Source organism: Phoca vitulina, unplaced genomic scaffold (genome assembly GCF_004348235.1).
Source record: "Phoca vitulina isolate PV1807 unplaced genomic scaffold, GSC_HSeal_1.0 scaffold26, whole genome shotgun sequence".
Lineage (NCBI taxonomy): Eukaryota > Metazoa > Chordata > Mammalia > Carnivora > Phocidae > Phoca > Phoca vitulina.
Window position 1 is genome coordinate 20,091,505 of NW_022589729.1, and position 20,482 is coordinate 20,111,986.

A 20,482-nucleotide genomic window follows, 5' to 3' on the forward strand; every position below is an offset into this window, starting at 1 on the left:
AGGCCGGCCACCTCGCCGGGCTCAGAGGCCGAGAAGCGCAGCGGGGCCTGGGGCCCGGGTGGGGGCGGGGCGGGCGGGGCGGGGCGGGCCCGGGCCCCGCCCCCGGCGTCACGGCCTCCCCGAGGGCGTCACCCCCGCCCCGCGCTCCAGGTAGCGGCGGCCGCCGAGCCCGCCGCGGCCCGGGGGCCGGGGCGGGGGCGGGGCGGGGGCGTTCCCGGGCCCCCGCCCCGCGGCCCGCCGCCCGTGATGATGTCACAATCGCGGCGGGCCCCGGCGTTCCCGGGTCGGCTTCGGGCGCCGAGCGGAGCGGGCAGCGGGCTCCTGAGTCATGGACTTCCCCTGGCCCCTCCTCTACCACTCCCACCGCCGCGCCGGGCCCCCCCGCAGGGGCTAGCGCTCGCGCGGCGGCTCCGAGGGGGTGGGGCTGCTGGGAATGGCTGTGCCCCCTTCGGCTCCTCTGCCGTGCTCGCCCTTTTACCTGCGGCGGCAGGCGCCGTGCCCGCAGTGCTCATGGGGCATGGAGGAGAAGGCGGCGGCCAGCGCGGGCTGCCGGGAGCCGCCGGGCGCCCCGAGGGCCGCCGCCGTCCCTTGCTTCGGCATATCCGTGGACCAGGACGACATCCTCCCGGGCGCCCTGCGCCTCATCCAGGAGCTGCGGCCGCATTGGAAGCCCGAGCAAGTTCGGACCAAGGTAGCCGAGCGGGCGCGGGGCCGGGCTGGGGCCCTGTCGGGGCTGGAGCGGGGATGCGTGGACGTCTGTCCGTGCATCCTTCCGGGTGGCGGTCCCACGGGTGCGCAGGGCAGGGTTGCAATGGTGGTTTGGGTGTGTATTTTGCTTCGTCTGTTCTGGCCCCGAAGCAGAGCCAGGCTCCCACCTCCCTCGGCCCCCCCCCGCCCCCCCCCCCCGGCCCCCACACCCCCCTCCTCCCGGGGCCCGCGGGCCGCCGGAGGTCCACCTGCCCACCGTCAGCAAGCTGCGCGCGCGGGCCCCACCCCCTGTCGCCGCCCGGAGGAGCGCGCGCGGCCGGCGCTGAAACCTGAGGAGGCAGGAACTTTTAAGGGAGCCCCCCACCTCCACACACACACACATCCCTGCCCCTTCTCCAGCCGGTGGTGGGAGCAAAGTCTCCAGGCTCTGAGCGGTTCCTGCCGGTCCCAGGAGCCACCGCGTGGAATTCCGGCTAGCCCAGGGCCCCCGCGCTGGGTGGAAACCCTCCCGGTCGCCCCAGGCTCAGGCTCAGCACCCCCACACAGGGGGCCTCCCCACCCTCAGCTGGGCACGTTCTCGGGGACACAGGTGTGGGCAGAGCCTCCCACTGAGGAGCCTCAGGCAGACTCCCCAGCTGCTCTGCCTCCTCTGAAGAGGCTTCACCTGCTCACCCTCCCCCGCCAGCCCCTCTGGGAGCTGCGTGCTGAGGAAGGAGTCCTGAGCCCGGCACCTGCAGCTAGTGCTGGAGTGGCCGGGGCTCGGTGCTGCCAGGGCCTTCTGGGTGGGGAAAGGCCGGGTTCCCCGACCCAGTGCGGAGGCTGACAGACACCTCTTGGGAGAAGGATGGGTGGGTAGCATTTTCAAAATAAAAGACCCACTTTGGTTGTAAGACCCACAAGGGATCCAGCAGGTCTGAAGTTAATTCCAGCACTGATTGAACGTGCTACCTGCCAGTCTCTCCCCTCTCTGGGCCTCAGTTTCCCCACCTAGAATTGGTTCAGATGTCCTCTAAAGCCCCTACCAGCTCTGTCACACTGTGCCCTATAAATTCCATGGTTCATTCCTCCTTGTCACCGTACCCAGAGAGTCTGTTTTCCCCAGCCCATGGCCTACTGTCTCTTCTGGTTTGAAACTCAGAGGCCCTAAGGAGCTCTGACCACCAAAGCCCTCGGCTGGGTGCCAGCCTCCGTACCTCCCACACCTCCGCTGCTGGATGGGGCGTGAGGTGCAGCAGAGAGTCCCCGGCTGGGCAGATGGTGAGAGGCAGCTGGGTCAGAATGTACTTTTCCTGGGCAACTCCTGCTCCTCCCTGGCCACATTCTGGTCCATGGAGGTTTCTTTCGGGGATGGAGAAGTAAGAAGGGGGGAGGGGGCTTCTCCCACCAAGGAGTGTGGAAATTCTTCCACTGCCAAATCCCATCTGCCAGACCCAGGCGAGGTGAGGGTGCCTGAGCCGAGGTTTTGTTCTCGAACTCAGGCTATCCCAAGCACTGAGGAGGGTAGGGCATTAGGAACAGTGCTGAGCTCCTCTTAAGTTAGAGGGCCAAAGAATGGGGGGGTTCTGCGTGGTTGTGCTGGGCATGCAAATGAGCACCCCATGCTGGAGTTGGGGAGCCATGGGGCAAGAGCAGAGACCCTGCCCCACACGCTCTTGTGCTCCCCCTCCCCATGCCAGCGCTTCACTGATGGCATCACCAACAAGCTGGTGGCCTGCTACGTGGAGGAGGACATGCGGGACTGCGTGCTGGTCCGGGTGTACGGGGAGCGTACCGAGCTGCTGGTGGACCGGGAGAATGAGGTCAGGAACTTCCAGCTGCTGCGAGCACATGGCTGTGCCCCCAAACTCTACTGCACCTTCCAGAATGGGCTGTGCTACGAGTACATGAGGGGCATGGCCCTGGGACCCGAGCACATCCGGGAGCCCCGGCTCTTCAGGTGAGAAGGTGGCCTGGGGTACCATTCATTCCTACGATTCCTCAGGCCTTGGCCAGCTTCCTCGGCATAGAGTGGAGTCCATGAATGAGTCATAGGGTCTGTGAACTTTGTTGCGTGAAAAGTAAGTGTGTGTGTGCGTGCGTGCACGCGCACGTGCATTGCTCTGCAGAGAGGGGCCGTTGCTTTGAATGGATTTTCAGTGTCATCTGCTAGAAGGAGGACCTGCCTCTTAGGGAGGCAAGTGAGAATTTGGTGAACCTGAGACCAAAGGACCTGGTTCCCTAAATGCAGCAGGGCTCCACTTCCTGGCCTCATGCCTCAGCCCTTTTGCCCACCCCATGTCTGACCTGGAAACCTCTCAGAGCCTTGGAAATGAAATCTGAGCCAAATCCCCAGAGCGCCCAGGATTTCCTGCCCCTCCCCTCCTGCCAGGAGCTCAAGCATGCTAGGAGAATGGGCCCTATCCAGGGTGAGCTTGGGTTTAGCAGCCCAGAGAGACACCAGCCCTCCCCCAGCCTGAGCTCCTTCCAGGTTCCCTGACAAATTGGGAGCCCAGGTTTGGGCAGCTGCCAGGCCTTCCTTTCAGAGGCCCACAAGAACCCATGACCCCCTGGGAGCCCCTCCCATTGAATGCCTGGATGTGTAGCACCCAGGAAGTAGACTTAACCTTCAAGCACCGTGGATGGCTCTGTGGGGTCTGAAAGGGGGAGAACTAAAGAGGAGCCCAGAGTGCCTTTCTCTCTTCTAACCGTTCTGGGCAGGGATGTCAGGCAGAATCCCCCACCCCCACCCCTGTGCCGCACCTGCGTGCGGAGCCCTCCGACTATAGCGAGGTCCCAGGCAGGCTGAGGTTGACTCCTGACCCTGGACAGCAGCGCAGGGGTTGGCCTGGGATCCTTGGGATCAGTCCCATCCCACCCAAGGAGAAGGAGCCTTCCAAATACCCCCAAATACCTGAGGAGAAACAATAAAAGCCCATCTAGGGACTAGACCAAGAAGTTTCTTTGCTTCCTCACCTGTTACCCAGTTAACCCCAAGTAAGTGCACCTGGCCCTATTTGCGGAGAACCCCTCAGAGGCCCTCCAGGGACTTAGAAGGGACTCTGAGATGCCTTCCCCCCTAGTACTCCAGAGCACTGCTTCTGGGGCTGGTCAGGCCCTAGGATATTTATGTTGAGCTGTATGTTGTGTGTGTGTGTGTCTGGAGTTAGGGGGACATACAAACCTGTTCAGTGGTCTTCTCAGGCTCCCGCTGAGTGCCCAGCCTAGAGGTGGGAGGTCAGAGGAGGGTGGGGGCCCGGGGAACCGTGGCCTGGCTTCTCCCACGCTACGCTCCTAGCTCTCCTTCAAGTCTTTGTAAATAAGCTCAAATATTGGCAGGTCCTCCCCAGGTCACTCCCAGTCTCCGGCCACCTCTGTGAATATGGTGCTGTTCCTTGTTCTCTCGTGGAAACAGCACTGTCAGGAAGATTGAAGATGGATGTAGGTTCGATAACAACTTTACATTTGGGGGAGAGCCAGAAACTGGGATAGGTGTAGGAGGTAGGCTCTTCCCTGATGATTTTCCAAGGATAGACCATTATCTTTCTCGGGTGAAGGTGGATCTCTGAGGGAAAGGCAAGGAGGAGGCCTTGGGGAGCCACGTCCTCATGTTCCCCTGAACCCCACCTCCCAACCTCTGCCTGCTGAGGCTTTGCAGCATAAAAATGCTGAGTGTTGAGGTTACTTTCATTGCTTTTCCAGACAACAGCCCTATTGATATTCAAGGAAACGCTCTGTTCATGCTCTAGTCAGAATCTTCCTTTGGGAAGGGAAGGCCTGGGTCTCAGGTCTATTTCCCTGCCTCGCCTAAAACCCTGGCGGGTTCCCTCCTGCCCTGGGGCCTCTAGCCTCTGAAAGCACAGCCTTCATCGCTCACCCGCTCACCCTCTCGGTGGCTGCCACACCCCCTGCCCTCTCCACCCTTCAGGAGGTGGGAGCCTGGGGGGCTTCCGGAGGAGACCCTAGACTGCCCTGCTATCCTGTTGGGTGATGGCCTGCCCCTTCCCAGGACCTGGCAAGGGGAGGGGTGTCCCTGGAACAGCTCAGTAACAAGGTTTCAAACAGCCAGTGCCTTTGTTGTCTTTCCCAGTGATTATTATTCGAGCAACAGGCAGAGGCGAAGGAAGCGTGAATGTTGGAGGCTTGGCAGCCGGGCTGGGGGTGGGGCCCCAGCAGGGAGAGCTGCCAGAGGACTGGGGGAGCCCAGCTGGGACACAGGGCCTCAGACGCTGGGGTCCTTATCAAGGCCCTCCCTCTCTGACCGGTCAGTCCTGCATCCGCCCCCGCCCTCTCCCAGCCCCCTTCCCCACCGCCCCCTCCTTCTCTCCCGGGACCTTGGATAATGTCCACAGGAGGACTTGAAAATAGAACGCTGGTTTGTTTTGCGTCCTTGGCGCCCAGCCGCCAGCATCAGCTCCCTGCCGCAGAGGAAGGGGCTGCCCTGGGCCGGCTGCTTCCCTCCCCACCTTGGCCAGGCTGATAAGAGGCGGGCATTTCTTCCCAGCCTGGCATCACCACCCCCCTGATCCCTCGGTGCCCTGCATTCACCTCCCCCTGAGGGCATGGATCAGAGTCCAAGGAGGGAGGAGGGCCGCTGCCCCCATCCCCAGGTGACCCCTCTGTCCTCGGGTTGCTGTGGGTACACGACCTTGGGGTGGGGCAGGGTCACTGACCTGTGGCCGGCGGCCCACTGCTTTGCCTTCCTGCTCCCTGAAGCAGCCCCAGCTCTGGTTCTGGAAAGGTCACTGCTGGGCTAAAGGCCTTACGTCATTTTCATGCCTTCTGCTAAGACCTTCCTGCTGCAGGAGCGAGAATCCCTAAAAGAGCTGTCCCACACTCAGCCCTCTGACTGACCCGCAGTCCTCACCCTGTAGGACCCCTTTCTGGTCAGGAGGGGCTGAGCTGGGACGGGCCTGCCCCACACTGATGCTCTACTCTTCTGTTTTCTGTTTAGGCTCATCGCCTTAGAAATGGCAAAGATTCACACCATCCACGCCAACGGCAGCCTACCCAAGCCCACCCTGTGGCACAAGATGCACAATTACTTCACCCTTGTGAAGAACGAGATCAACCCCAGGTACAAAGATCTGGGAGGGTTCAAAGCTGCCATGGTCTCTGCCGCCTTCATGTTATCCCGCCTCCATTCTTTGGGCTCTGTCCCCCACCCCACCCAGAGGCTGAGGGGCTCCAGTCCTGACTGCTGAGTCTCTGTCTCCAAGCAGAGTTGGGCCGATCGACTGAATCTCAGGAACTTAGATCCACAGCTTTAAGCCTATGTGCTTATTTCACTTTGAGTCTTCTGGTTGTGGTAGAGACGAGGGTTGGGGACTGCGTCTCCCCCTTTACTTAAAGGAGACCGAGGCTCAGAGACTAAGCTTTACCCAGTGTTGGGGGCTCATCAGAGGCAGGGTCCTGTTTCCTAGCCCAGGGCCCTTTCTACCTAAGCTGCTTTCTGAGCAACCAGAAGGGAGAGCCTGGCCTCTGAGAATGGGGTGAGGCCAAGTTCAGTCAGTCAGAACTCAGCTTGTCAGTTGACAAGCCCTTGGGACATCAAGACTCCTGCTACTTGCCTAGACGCCTCTCGTCCGCACATGCCCCTGGGGACCCTGCTCCTCACCTTGTTCACACTGACAGCTTACAGTTTCCTCACTGGCACTCCACCCATCCTGACAGTGCCTTTCCCCAGGGAAGCCGGGGCTCCCAGACAGCTAGGCTCTCTGGCCAGCAACCTGAGAGTCCTTCTGGCCTTCAGCTGCCTGGCTCCCCAGCATAGCATTGAGTGCTGGAGGAGGCATAGAGAGTTGGAGAGAAGAGTGGGTCACCCCTGCCCCCTCCAGGGGAAGGCAGTAGTGAGTCTCTGATCCCTCCATGTTCCCTGCTGGGTTGAACATCTCCCTTGTTCCAAAGGTTCATGGGAGTAGGGTATCTCCTTCCCTCCTCTAAGATGACAAGACAATAATTAACTCTATCTCAATCGTGTGTGTCTGTCTGTCTGTCTGTCTCTCTCTCTCACACACACACACACACACACGCACGCGTGACTTTATCTGGATCCTCCCACTTAATGATTATCAAGCACTGCTTTAGGACTATTTGTCCAGGATGGCCCACATTCAGACCTTCGATGCCAAATGTTATCTCTGGGACAAGGACTGCCTATCGCTTAGGGCTAAAACAACACATGGAGAGCAGGACCCTGGGGTGTCTGAGTCAACAGGACCCTCTGATCGTGCAGCCCACCACTTTCATTTGGTAGATGGAAAAACTGAGGCCTGGAGAGAGGGTGGGACTTGCCCAAGGTCAGTGGCAGCTCGAGGGCTAGAGTCCAGACCTGCTGCTCAGGCATGACCCTTGTTACTTTAGCTTCCTTTGTACTGTCACTGTGTAACCTTCAGGGGTGACCTTGTTGGGAGCGGAGTGGTCCCTGGAGAAGAGCTGACCGACTACCTTTGCTCTTGTCATACATTTGACCTTGGCAAATCAAGTTGTTTAACTTCTCGGAGCCTCTTTAGGGGACGGTGCCCGCCCTAAACTGCCTAACCTGCCCCAAGCGGGGCTGTGATGAGCAGTCACCTGGATGAGATGAAACTCTTGAGCTCTAGTCGCAGTCTAATAACCCTGATTTAGTCAATCCTGCATTTCGCAAACATCAACTGCGATTTAAAACAATGAAAAATACGGACGTGACATTGGCCCTGCCCTCAAGGAGCTTAGGAACCATCTGGGTAAATAGGACCTGCCCATGCGAAGCGACAAAAGAAGGCAGGGCGTGTAATGCATGTGGCGGTGAGAGAACCAGGGCCAGTCTTCCTGGCAGAGGTAGAGGGGCAGAGCTGGGAAGGGAGGCCACTCAGGCTGGCGGAGACGGTGTGAACACACTTGGCTCATGGTGGCCAGTGGATGAGGGTGGCCGGAGCGGGCCTTCAGGAGCGATTGGGAAGGGCTGTGGGAAGTGGGTTGGAGCTAGACCGGAAGGACCCTTCCAAGTCAGGTTAAGGAGCCAACATTTCATTTAGCAGTCATTGTGGAGGCCTCTGAGCCAGGGACCATGACTGTGGTTTAGGGAGAAAGCTCTCTGGCATTGTAAAGGACAGAATCAGGTGGGATTTGGGGAAGTGGGGGTAGGGATTGGAGGTAGGGCGACCAGCTCAGGGAGTGTTGTAACTGAATGGGCAGGATCCACGGGCGGCTTCATGGTGGTGGTGGTGGATGGAATGGGGGGGACGGAGAGTGGGGGATGCATCAGGCACCCTGTGGAAATAGATTTTGGTGGCCTTGGTGTTTGGTTGGGCATAGAGGGTGGGGGGTGATCGCTGCTTTGGGGGCATCAGGAGGAGATGGGGATGGGTTGAGTGGTATAAGGGCAGAGGTGATGAGCCGGGAAGCTCCAACACTCAGTCCACTGTGGGAGAAGGTACTTCCCTCTACCCAGATCCAGCGAGCTGAGTGGGTATTTGGCAGGCAGGCAGAAGTGTCTTCATCAGGAGGAACCCCCAGGTTTCCCGGGGGGGGTGGCCAGCCCCCGCAACCCCCCTGCTGCCTCTAAGGGACAGAGGGTAGGAGGAGCAGGCCGCCTGGGGTGTGACAGCTTCTATGACGCGGTGGTGGCCACTCTTCTGCCAACCGCACAGCCCTGAGAAAGTCTAGTGGGCTCAGGGCTGAAGGTAGCGAAGCTGGCGGGGTTTCAAGTGCTCAGGGGAGGGAGGCTGCCCAGGGAGATAGAAGGCCTGGACCGCTCCCACAGTAACCATCTGTGTGGCCTTGGGGTGGGTAAGGTGGGGGTCAGGGCCTGGGCAGCAGGTATCTTAGATGTCAAAGGCATGTTTTTCAGGCTGAGACCAGAGCAAACCAAAGGAGCCCTCCTAATTCTTATCTTTAGATGGTCTTAGACCAAGAAAAGAAAAAAAAAATCTTGAAAGGTATCTTCTTAAGGAGAGCCAAGACTGAAATGCGTTTATGCAGACCGGTCGACAGAGATAAACTCCAGTGAGGCTAAAGGAAGCCCCCCCTCCCCCCAGATCACCCCCCTTGTTAGACTCTCCCCAGTTCAGAGTGGCCTGTGCAGAGCCTCTGAGGGGCACCGAGGCCCTCACAGTTAGGAGGTTCCGCTTGATTTTGCATCCATGAACAGGCTGAGGACTGCTTCCCTTGGGTGAGGGGGAAGAGGGTCCAGCTGTGCAAGAAACATCTGGTAGCTGGAAGGCCTCTGCCCTCTTCCTTGAGCCTCCATTTCCCCAAAGACTTGCACTAGAGGCCTAAGATCCTCTCTAGCTTTGACCTTCTCAAAGCCTGGGAGGGAGCCTGCCGCTCATCCTTTCCCAGGGGGAGAGGGGGATGCCTTAGTTGCCGAACGCTCTTTGCCATGTTTTGGCCTCTGGGCTGCGTGATGGGCTGACGGGGCATCCTTTGGGAGGGTTGGGAGGACGGATCTCACGCTCATCCTCCTGCATGTACTCTGGCTGCCCCGGATAAGAAAGCAAACAGGAGCTACATGGAGACAGAACAGGAGATAAAACCCCAGCCTCCTCCCCTCCACCCATTGGTGGTTCTGGGGTTTTAAGGGCTGTGCTAACTATTTGGCTTTTCAGTGTACACAGTCCTGTGTGCTTCCTGGGGACCAAAGTTCAGAGCATCCCAGCACAGCGTGCCCTCACCAACTTCCACATGGCCTCTGCTACCAGCACCGATTGACCCATCCATTCATTCACTCCTCAACATGGGTTTCTTTCAGCAGCAAGGCCTTAGGTGCTGCAGGATGGGGCAGGGCAGAAAGAGGGCTGGCCTTTGTCATCTGTGTTCCTGCCTGCAAGTTGCCCACGCACGCGTGGTCTGGGACAAGGACACACATGCTCCTAGTTCAGGGTGGAGGAGACAAGTCACGAGGGAGCTTCAGAGCAAATGCTTGATTGAAAGGCCCTAATATTCCTTGGTCTTGTAGGAGTGAGCCCAAAAAGCAGTTTGTTTGCTTTCTTAAGTGGGCCTGAGTGGTCTCTCTGTGAGATGAGAAGTTAGGCTTTATGAGCTCCCTGGTCCTTTCCACCTGAGACACCAGCTGCTAGAAGGGGAGGGGGACCAGCCAGGAGTGTCCGCACCCTCTGCAGGGCACTGTGATGCCTCCCCCAGACAGTCTTGGAGCACACCTCCTTGCAGGCATCTTCCCCAGCACCCTGAAAGCGGGTCTGTTCACAGCCCTCCCCTCTGCCCTTGTTCTCGTGTGGATGCACATTCCCCCCTCCTGTCCTCTCTCTGTGCCTCCTTCCTTACCTTCCTCCCCCTTTCGTGAAGTAGCAGGGATGCCATTGGATCGGGGACATACAAGCTTTGCAAAATGCTTTTACGCCCGTGTTTTAATAAGCTGCTTAGAGTGACTGCAGGAAGTCAGGAGATCAGGACGCCTTAGCGCCAGAGGACAAAAGTGAGGGTCTGAAGGGTGGGCCCTTTGTCCAGGGGTCCTCTGCAGGAACAGGTGGTGACAGGGCCAGAGCTCAGGGCTCCAGAGGCCCAGTGGCAGTCTGTCTTACTGTTAGCCTCCATTCTGGCCGCTGCCCAGCCTTTCCGCAGATGTCCCCCAGGTGGAGGTGTTGGAACAGGAGCTGGCCTGGCTGAAGGAGCACCTGTCCCAGTTGGACTCCCCTGTGGTCTTCTGTCACAATGACCTGCTCTGCAAGAACATTATCTACGACAGCACCAAAGGTACGGCTTCCCAGGCTCTGGCTGGGCCGCAGCTGGGCCGGGCCTGAGTGATCAGCTGCCTTCCGGGTGCCGGTCCTCAGACTGGCCCTTGAACAAGCAAAACGCGACCTTCCAGTTTAGATCTCAAGTTAATTTAAGAGAGAAAGAGAGGGGCACCTGGGTGGCTCAGTCGTTAAGCGTCTGCCTTCGGCTCAGGTCATGGTCCCAGGGTCCTGGGATCGAGCCCCACATCGGGCTTTCTGCTCGGCGGGAAGCCTGCTTCTCCCTCTCCCACTCCCCCCGCTTGTGTTCCCTCTCTCGCTGTGTCTCTCTCTGTCAAATAAATAAATAAAATCTTTAAAAAAAAAAGAGAGAAAGGGAAAAGGAAATAAAATTCCACTTAGAAAAACCTATGCCCAGAAAGAACTCAAAACTGGTTTGTGGAGGTCCTTGATGTGAGGCCACCTGACCCATTCCCCGCCGACAACATTTTGGGCTTCTGAGGGCATCTGGGGTGGCCCAGGCCCTCCTAGAGACAGAACCTTCCTGTGTGCCTAATGAGAGCTCCAGCCCCAGGGAGCCCTGGCCTTTATTTCTGGTCCTCGGCCATGCTGAGGACAGACATCTGTAGATGAGCGGAGCTTGAGCATCCACCTGTGTGAGGGACAGCCGGAGGGCAGATGGACAAAAGAACAGTGTCGAAGGCGGCCACTGGGGAGGGTGGGGGCTGGGTTGCCACCAGAGGCCAGCCAGAGTCCGTGCGTGCATTCCAGAGGTCTGTGGGGACTTGACCAGGCCATTCCCCTATCTCCGGGGACCGACCCTCATCCCTCTCTCCTGCCTCGCAGGTCACGTAAGGTTCATTGACTATGAGTACGCCGGCTACAACTACCAGGCCTTTGACATTGGCAACCATTTCAATGAGTTTGCAGGTGAGAAGGGTATTGCTATTTCGTCTTTGTTCAAGATACTTTCCTTGTGATGGATGGCCAGGTCCAGGGTGAGGATGAGAGGGGGTTCTGGCCTCGCTGGGTAGAGACCTGACAGCCCCTGGCCTCCACAATCTCACGACTCATGGAGGAAGGCACAGCCTGCCTTGAGGGAGCGCCAAGTCTCATGGGGGAGGCCGGACCCACACACACAGAGCCGACCCCTGCTAGCCCATCTGGCAGTTTGGTACAAATCAGGAGAATGTGCCCTCCGTAGGACCCCTAAGGACACTGGGCTTGGCATGTGAGTTAGAAAAAGATCCCGGGGTGCCTGGCTGGCTCAGTTGGTGGAGCGTGCGGCTCTTGATCTTGGGGCTGTGAGTTCAAGCCCCACATCGGGTGATTACCTTAGAAAATTAAAAAATCTTAAGAAAAAGCCCCCTTCCCCTGGGCAGAGGTAGCTTCTGCCTGCCCCTTCACCCAGGCTGCCTTCTCCCAGCATCAGCTGCACGATCGTGAGTAAGGGTCTTGCATGCAGAGAAGGAGCAGAACGAGCTGGTGGCCTGATGAGAATCATCTAGGAGGAATTTGTGAAAAGCATATACTCTGCAACTGGACTGTCCAAGTTCAAATCCTGGCTTTGTAACTTACTAGCTGTGTGACCCTTGGGCTGGTCACTTAGCTTCTCTAGGCCTCTGGAAAGTGGAGATATTAATAGTACCTACTTCTTCCCATCAACGTGAGACACACACACACACACACACACACACACACACACGTGTAGCACATGCTAAGCCTCATGCTGGTGTTTGCTGGTACTAGGCAGGGAAGCCTGCCGGTAGCTAAGGGAGACCAGCGCTGGAGCGGATGGGGTTGGATGAGGGCTGTTTTGTTGCGCTAGCCAGCTCAGCAAAGGCCCAGGATCTACAATAGAATCATTTGTGTGAGGAAGCTGGGCAGGTTTTTCCAGCTTGAGGGCTTCATTGTTAAATAATTTGATGGGACCAGAGAGGCAACCCATGGATGGAGCTGGACCCCGGGGCTGGAGGGACATCATCCGACTGGCAGTGTGGGGTGCTCAGCGTGACAGGGCCAGCCCCTGGGGTGCAGGACAGGTGAGACACACCCAGGCCAGCTCCAAAACTGCCACCTGGCCCAGCCTCGGCCACTCCCCAGCCCAAGCCTGGCCAGTTGTGTCCCTTCAAGAACCCCAGGTGATCAGGTCTGGCAAGCGCTCATTGCACCTGAAGGTATGACTTCCCAGGGTGGCCAGCAGCTGCATCTAGGCACCCATAGGACGGTGGGGCCTCAGCTGGGCAGAGCCATGATGCTGTGGGGTGTGGCACCGAGCAGAGGCCCTGGGCCTCTGAGCGCGCAGCTGCCAGACCCGCTGGCCTTTCCAGAAGGGATCATTCTGAAGCATTTTAAGCCCTCCTCACCCACCACATAGAGCAAGGTCCAGCTGGAATTTCTCCAAAGAGGCAGATTGCATCCTGCTCCCAGGTTGCGAAGGAAGGAGGAAGGCAGCGAAGGAGATTGGGAACTGGGGAGGGAGAACGCCTGGGTTCTCGGGAGCAGGGAGACCCCGTTCTGAGAGGCAGGGGTAAGAGTTCTAACCGTGACCTCACCTCTACCTGGCTGACCGGGAGCGAGCTTCTGCTCTCTGGGCCTGAGTTTCTACACCTGCACCAGGGGATTCTTTCCCAGCCATCCTCTTGGGGCCCCAGGAGACTGTTTCTCTAGGAGTATGAGGGAAGCTTGGGAAGGACATGGAGGAAAGGAGAGGGAGGAAGAGACCATGGGCAAGGTGGCCAGGTCCTGGTCCTGTCTTAAGTGAACTACGACTCTCCATCCCAGCTCGAAGGCAAGCTGCTGCCACAGGGCCCGGGATGTGGCTGGTGCGCATTGGGCTGGCAGCTCAAGGACTCAAGGAAGGGCAGGACTGGAAGGAATCGAAGCCACCCGGTCCAGGGGTTCCAAGCCTGGCTGCATTTCCGAATCATCTGGAGAATTGGACAGGGGGCTAGAGGTGCCTGGGAACCTGTTTTTAGCAAGCTCTGCAGGCGAGGTTTTGAAGGAGCCAGCTCAACACTGGTCCAGGAGGCAGAGTCGGAGACCCCACGCTTCTAAATGAGAGACTCCAGGCAGTGGGAGGGAAGGCCTTATGCAGGGCTCACTGGTCAGCATCCCACCAAAGGGGAGGCCCCTGACGTGGTGCTGTGATGGAGCACCTCCTGTGGGCCGTAGTTCCTATAAAGGGCACGGGGGTACAGTGATGCCGTCTTAGGGGTCCCTGTCACACCCAAGACCATGCCTCGCCCTACAACCAGTCTGCCTCTGTGCTTTCCTCCAGCCCACGGAAAGCAGCGCCCCCAGCTCCACACATAGGGTAAGTTTGGTGGGCAGGAGGCTGTATTCCTAGGCACAGCCCGGCAGGATGTACGTGGAGGTTTTGAGGGGAGCGGGGAACCCCCGATGAGCAGGAGGAGCCCCCTCCCCAGGTGGGCCCACCTCCCAGCAACTGCCCCGTGACTGCTTCCCATCAGGTGTGAACGAGGTGGATTACTGCCGGTACCCGGGCCGGGACACCCAGCTTCGGTGGTTGCGCTATTACCTGCAGGCACAGAAGGGCATGGCCGTGACCCCCAGGGAGGTGGAGAGGCTCTATGTGCAAGTCAACAAGTTTGCCCTGGTAAGTCGGGGCCAGGAGGGGCCGGGAGGAGGGGCCCACCCCAGCTCCTCTGCTCCCACAGCCCAGGGTGGAGGAAGCAGAGGCCGGGGTGAGGGGTGAGGTCCTGGGACCCCAGGACCCGAGGTGAGGTCTGGGAAGAGCCCTCTTGGGCATCCCCAGAATACTGAGATGCCCTGTTGCCTGCTTTTCCCTACCCTGTCAAGTCTCTTTCTCCTTTCTAGGAAAAGATTTCCAAGAAAGAGCCCAGCTTCCTGTTTTAGCAGTTCTCTCATTTGGACAAGCAGTTCTCTCTAGCATCTAACTTTAGCCTTTCATGCTGCAGTTAAACGCTTTTTTTTTTTTTTTTAAAGCCTTTGGAGGAGATAAAGAATGTCAGTTCTAATCCTCCTTGTTAGCTACCTTCACTGACTCAACTCCATGTAAGCCTCTCCCATCAGGCTCTTCCTGCTCAAGTTACTGAGCTGTCAGTTCTTGATTTTGAGTGCCATTTACCCAGGGTACCCGGTTCATGCCCGGTCTCCTCCAGTGTGTGTCCAGGGGCTTGCTAACTAGTCTTACTAATGTCAGGCACGTAGAAGCAAGAAGACAAGTCCACTGCCCTGGATTTCACAATACATCATGGAGCTTAAGTAGAATCTTTACTTACGTGTCATTTTGGATTACCTCTCCTGGTTTCCTCATTGGCACAAAACCGATTCTCCATCAGGTTCTTCCCCTTAGCTGTTCCACTTATGCCTTCCTCTTGCTAAAGGTTTCCATGTAATCATTGACATGTGGCTAATTGATCTATGCCCCTTGAAATCCTGAAAAGTGGGGGGAGGTGCTATGCAGCCAACCCCAGGGCGAGCGGGATGTGGGGTGGGGGGGCCCTGGCCTGGGATAGTCACGATGTCACTGCTGTTTGCCCACGGACAGCTGAGAGCAGGCTCTGGTTTCTTGAGCCTGGGGTGGGGTGGTCTGGCCCCGAGGGCGCCTCTGGCCAGAGGGAGAGCAGCTGAAGGCTTAGTTAAAGCCCAGACTCAGGGCTTCTTGCTCCCACATCTACACTCCTTTCTCAGCCCAACCCATTTCTGGACAGAAGAGGGAAAAGGGGTGGAGGAGGTCAGTTAAGGGGCTCCTCCTGATGACCGTGGGACTGGGCCTGTGCTCTGGGGCAGGGGTTCATCTCATCCTGGTACCTTGGCCTTGAAGATCCCCGGAGATTCCCCTGGGCAGGGGAGAAGCCAGGGATGGAGCTATGCTCAGGCTGGGGAACAAGCTGAAAGTTCTAGAACCATTACGCTGACCCCTACTGGGGCAGGTAGAACTCTGCCTTTTTCTTGAGGGAGTGAAGCCCCCAAATGCAGTCCAGTCACTTGACCTCCAGAATTCCCCTGACTTGTGCCAGGGAGACCCCATCATGTCTTGGCCAGTGTCCTAGTTCTGTGTCTTCCAGGGTGACCGTTTCCTCTAGCTCCATGGGGTTCATGACAGGCATGAGTGGTTGCCTTGCTGACTCATTTTGTTCCCTGTCCAGGCATCTCACTTCTTCTGGGCACTCTGGGCCCTCATCCAGAGCCAGTTCTCCACCATCGACTTTGATTTCCTCAGGTGAGTACAGGGGGCGAGTTGGGGTGGTGGGGAGGGGGGAAAGGAGTAGCTTGAGCCAAGGGTGTGGGGGCAAAGGACAGCCCAGGGAGAACATCCAAAGTCCCTTCCTCTGCTCTGCTAACTTGTCCCCATTCCAGCCACCTCGTATCCAGGGGAGTCACCACTCTAGGGGAAACATTTGAGCCCAGAGCACCACTCTGAAAGTAGTCAAAAGTTCTTGAACCCTCCCCTTGTGCCTCGTAGGAGATTCGCTTTCCCTCCTCCATCTTACGACCTAGGCCATTGCTCTTAGCCACAGAGCCTGGTGGTGAAAAACCTGTTCATTTTATAGCAGAGAGGACAGAGTTCTTCCAGAGAGCAAAAGTGACTCCCTGAGGTCACTCAGGTGGTTGAGCACTTACCATGTGCAATATTGGGCCCGGCTCCTCCTCCAGTGAGGTACTAGGGTCTGCCCCGAGACCCCACCGGATTCCGGACTCCTGGCTCCATCATCAAGTACACGTGTCCTTAAGGACCAGGAATCGTTTTGTCTAGTGTTTCTCCATACTGGTCTAGTCTTCTTGCCCTGTCCCTCTTCCTCAGCTGGAAAGGAGTCACTACCCTGACTTCACAGTGTTCACAGCGACTGGAGAGATCCAAGTCAAAGGCACAGTGAGATCTCACTCACACCTAGGATGGCTATTAGCAGATAAACAGAAAACAAGGGTTGGGAAGGATGTAGAAAATCAGAACCCTTGGACGCCACTGGTGGGAACGTAAAATGGCGCAGCTGCTGGGGAAAACAATACCATGCTTCCTCAAATAGTTAAAAATAGTTAAAAATAGAATTCCTGGGCGATCCAGTATTCTTGCCGCTGCGTGTGTAGCCAGAGTTGAAAGCAGGGGGTCAGAGAGCTATTTGCACACCCATGTTGATAGCATTATTCACAACAGCCAAGAGGCGGAGCAACCCCATGTCCATGGATGGCTGAATGGGGAAACAAAGTGTGGTCTACACACGATGGAATATTACTCAGCTTTTTAAAGAGAGGAAGCCATGTCACATGCTACAACATACGAACTCTGAGGACGGGCTAAGTAAAGAAGCCAGTCACAGAAAGACCAATACTGTAGGATTCCACTTATATAACTAAATTAGTCAAGTTCATAGAAACAGAGTAGGGGGGCACCTGACTGGCTCAGTCAGTAGAGCATATGACTCTTGACCTTGGGCTCATGAATTTGAGCCCCACATGTGGTGTGTTTACTTAAATTTTTTTTTTAAAGAAGACAACAGTAGAGTGGTTTTTGCCAAGCCTGCACTGTGGGGAGGGAGATACTGGAAATTGCTGTTTAATGGGTACAGAGTTTCAGTTTTGCTAACTGAAAAAGTCTTGGAGAGCTTTAAAGGGATTTAAAGAACACAACAACAAAAAAAGCATTTGGGGAAGGGCTGCTCCAGTCCAATCTAAGAAGAAAAATAAAGTTAAAAAAACAAACCTCTGCCTGCCCTGGGGTTGAGCTGGTGAGACTTGCTCACGGTGAGAGTCCCCCGGGTCGGGCCCACCTGGCTTTCCTTCTCAGCCGGGCTCCTGTTCTCGTCCTCCGGCAGGTACGCAGTGATCCGATTCCACCAGTACTTCAAGGTGAAGCCTCAAGTGTCAGCCTTGGAGATGCCAAAGTGACCAGCTTCCCCATCTCTCCCTTACCCATCTGCCCGGCCAGACCTGTTCTCCAGGGCTCTGTCCTGCTCTGGGGGCCACACACTTGGACAAGGTGGGAGAGGGGACAGGTGGGTGTCCAGGAAGAAGGCTCCACCCCTGCCGCCAGCCCCCAGTGGATGCTGCTGGAGACCACATGCTTTGTTTGGAGGGGCTGATAGGACCCAGCTCTGGGGGGTCCCCTTCACCTTGCCAGACTTGGGGGGAGGGGGCTGGGGGGCTTGGGGAAGTGCCTGTAGTCAGCCAGGGCCTGGACCACAACCACCCCTGGGAAGCCCAGTATTCCTGGCCTCAGGCCAGGCTGGAATCGGGGCTGCCTTAGATGTCTTTGACCTTCCTGGCTTGGGGAAAGGGGGCGGTGGGAGGGCTCCTTTCTACCTCCAGTGCCCTGAGCCTCCAGCCCATCTCCCCCTGCATGCCTCACGTGGGAGGTGCTGATGAACCCAAACCAGCATCATGCCAACTCTGACAGATGGATGTACATATCTTGGGGGGGATGGTCTAGAACTGGGTTTAACGGCTCCCCCCAAAGCCACCTCATCTGAGATCCCTCCCTTTCTCCAAGCCAGATCCAATCAAACCACCCCTTCCCAGACCTCTGCCCCAGGACCTGTGCTCCTTCGCCTCCCGTGCCCTTTTTGCTCTGTGCTTGTGTTCTGTCTCTCTGCCACCTGCTGGGAGGGAAGGCAAGGGGGTGGTGCCCTCCTGGGCCTCCAGAGCCCAGCTCTGCTTCGTGCTTGGCCGGAGGGGGACGGAACCCAGGGGGGGTGGCCAACAGCAGCCAGCAGCTTCCTGCCTTGTTCCCTGCCCTGCCCTCCAGGGCCTCAGTTCTAAGGATTTGTCTCTCCCTCTCCACCTTCTGTCCTGAAGTTGACCCAAGCACTTCCCACTAGGAAATGAGTAGTGGGAGTCAAGGGGCCGGGGCTAGGGACTCCGGGGCTCACCGGGCATCCAAGAGCCTGGGTAGGATGGGTCGTGAAGGTGCTGAGCTCATGGCCCCGGACTCTCAATGGCCTCCACCTCCTCTCTGCCCTCACAGCCTCCTGGCTCTGGCCCAAAAAAAGTGATTCATTTGTAAATTATCATGGTTTTCTGCATTAAAATGGCCATTTCTGGACCACTCTGTGTCTGAGTGCCTACAGTGAGGATTTGCCTTTGACATAGAGGGGATGATGGATTAGTTCTCCTGCAGTGGGGTGGGGGGTGGGGGGCTGCTGCAGCCCGTGCCTCCAGGGGTCCCTGAGGCTGCACGCTTCCTACCCCACCCTCCGTGCACCTGGCTCGCAAGGCCTGGGCTCCTGGTTTGGGATAGGTCTGGACTGGACTAGTGCCTTCACCACTCCTGCCTTTGACCGTCTTGCTAGAATAAGGGGAGCCCAGGAGGACACTGCTACTGGGGAAGGGAGCTAGGCTGGGGCCTCACCAGGCGGGAAACCGGTGAGACCCTGTGGGGACGCACTCAGGACCTTCTTCCTGGGCCGGTTTTGGCTCCTAGCCGCTGAGGGGGCGGGGGTGCTGCTCTGCTGGAGAGCAGGCAACGGTGATTTCTGGAATGAATCGGTTACTCTCTCAGATGGCCAGAGGGAAGGGAGAGCAGAAGCTCAGAGGAGAGCCGGGGTACCCCTCTCGGCAGCCCAGGCTGCTGAGGCAGCGCTGCCTCCAGGGCCCCCCGGAAGGTGCCCAGGGCCCCCCAGAAGGTGCCCGGTGCCCTGAAGAGCGGGGAGAGCAGTGGCTGCCTGCCAGGTAGACTCTGGCTGTTTGGCTTTTGCCGGCAAAAGTACCGGCTGCCATGGAAACCGCTGGAGCAGAGCTAGCCCCCGCAGTTGGGGCCTTCAAGGTCATGGTGATCCAGTGTGGCCAGGGGCCCTCAGGGGTAGCCGTACCAAGCCCAGGAAGGGTACGGGAGAGGACGTGGGGGAAAAGGTGGGCCCCGGCCTAGGGACAGTGCTGGGGCTGGGCAGGCAGGGCCCCTCAGGGGTACCATGGGGTCAGGTGCTCGTGGGCAGGGCCTTCTTGTGGACTAAAGGGCAGTGCCCACCCTGCTTGTTCCTCTCAGATCCACCTCTGGAGCTGAGGGGAGAAATAACCACTGGGAAGGCAGCTTCGTTTCCAGCCTCCTGGGGCCTTGATGTCACAGCGTTGGAGACGGTGTTGCAGTGGTGAGCAGGGAATGGCTGGGACAGGGCCCCCCAGGTACCATCCTGTGCCCCTACGGCCCCGGCCACCACCTACACCAAAGGAGTGAACCTGCAGGCACCATCCCACTGCCTTTGAGAAAACATCCTCATTCCTCCAGTGCTTCCGGAGAGGGGGCAGGTGGGGGCAGGGGTGGGGGGGTAGTTTAGGAGGCCCCTCCCCCTCAAAGCCTGGAGTCCTGTCTCTCCTTTCACTGCCACCCGAGACTAACCAGCACCCCTGCCCCCCTGGTTCCAAGCACCAGGCCTTGGCAACTCCCGGGGGCGCTGGGCTCTACTCTCGCAGACCTTTGCTGGACACACAGCAGGAGCTCTGGGCAAAGCACACCAGGGCAGAGGTTGATCTCGGCTGGGCTCTGACCCTCGGCCTGTGCCTCCTGCAAAGAGAGGGCAGAGAAGGCCCCAGCCTTCTGGTAATGACCAGGACCTTCTGTTCCTGGCCTCACTGTCTACCTGACCCTATCCTGCCTCTCCTGGGACAGGAGGGATCGGGCTCCAGGGTACCAACCAGAGGTCCTCGTGGAGGGCACTGTCCATCTTAAAAGCATGCAGGGCATGTGATTCCATCCCAGCAGCTGGAATGAGGGCAGGACAAGGGTTCCTAGAGTGGGAGGACGACAGTATTGACCCCAGGCTCCCCTGAAGCCACAGAGGACCTGGGAATAGGGAAGTGAGAAGAACTCAGGACTGGCAGGGAATGAGGGTGAGCCTGGCTGGGAGGGTCCTGACAGACTGCCCTGATTTGGTTAAGAACACAGTGCGGGAGGTAGTGGAGTCCGAAGGGTGGGAGGACAGTGCCAAGTTAAAATGAGCAATTCTCCCCACGACCACTAGAGGGCAGGCGCCGCAGTCAGCCATGCTCCTCAAGGACCACCTGGGTCTTTTCCTGGGGGACCAGGGAGGCTGGGCTGTATTTGTACCCTGCCTGAGATAAGATGAGGAGGCCTAAAGCTCTGGGAAGAACCCGCAAAGGCCAGCAGCCAAAATGCCAGGACCTAATTCCTGGGGGGGGGGGAGGGG

At 58.0% G+C, this 20,482-nt stretch overlaps 1 protein-coding gene across 3 annotated transcripts; it reads left to right on the forward strand.

Annotated features, from left to right (window-relative positions):
- The first annotated feature begins 257 nt into the window (after positions 1 to 257).
- On the forward strand, positions 258 to 19,549 carry ETNK2 (ethanolamine kinase 2). Of its 3 annotated transcripts, XR_004301564.1 has the most exons (9): positions 258 to 691; positions 2,385 to 2,644; positions 5,639 to 5,761; positions 10,235 to 10,377; positions 11,205 to 11,288; positions 13,832 to 13,977; positions 15,494 to 15,567; positions 17,159 to 17,338; positions 19,324 to 19,549. XR_004301564.1 is itself a non-coding variant. In XM_032422273.1 (8 exons), the coding sequence occupies exons 1-8, from the start codon at positions 434 to 436 to the stop codon at positions 17,229 to 17,231; spliced, it is 1,161 nt and encodes a 386-aa protein (XP_032278164.1). In that variant the 5' UTR covers positions 258 to 433; the 3' UTR covers positions 17,232 to 18,415. The 3 variants fall into 3 exon arrangements, 2 of the variants coding, with proteins under 2 accessions (XP_032278164.1, XP_032278165.1); XM_032422273.1 differs by lacking the exon at positions 19,324 to 19,549 and having other exon boundaries at positions 17,159 to 18,415; XM_032422274.1 differs by lacking the exons at positions 258 to 691; positions 2,385 to 2,644; positions 19,324 to 19,549 and adding an exon at positions 4,809 to 4,948 and having other exon boundaries at positions 17,159 to 18,415.
- Positions 19,550 to 20,482: the final 933 nt, after the last annotated feature.

Coding starts and splice junctions, on each gene's coding strand:
- ETNK2 (XM_032422273.1), top strand. CDS start 434: ATGGCTGTGCCCCCTTCGGCTCCTCTGCCGTGCTCGCCCTTTTACCTG. Junction 10,378..11,204: donor TATCTACGACAGCACCAAAG/GTACGGCTTCCC, acceptor CCTGCCTCGCAG/GTCACGTAAGGTTCATTGAC. Junction 13,978..15,493: donor AAGTCAACAAGTTTGCCCTG/GTAAGTCGGGGC, acceptor TTCCCTGTCCAG/GCATCTCACTTCTTCTGGGC.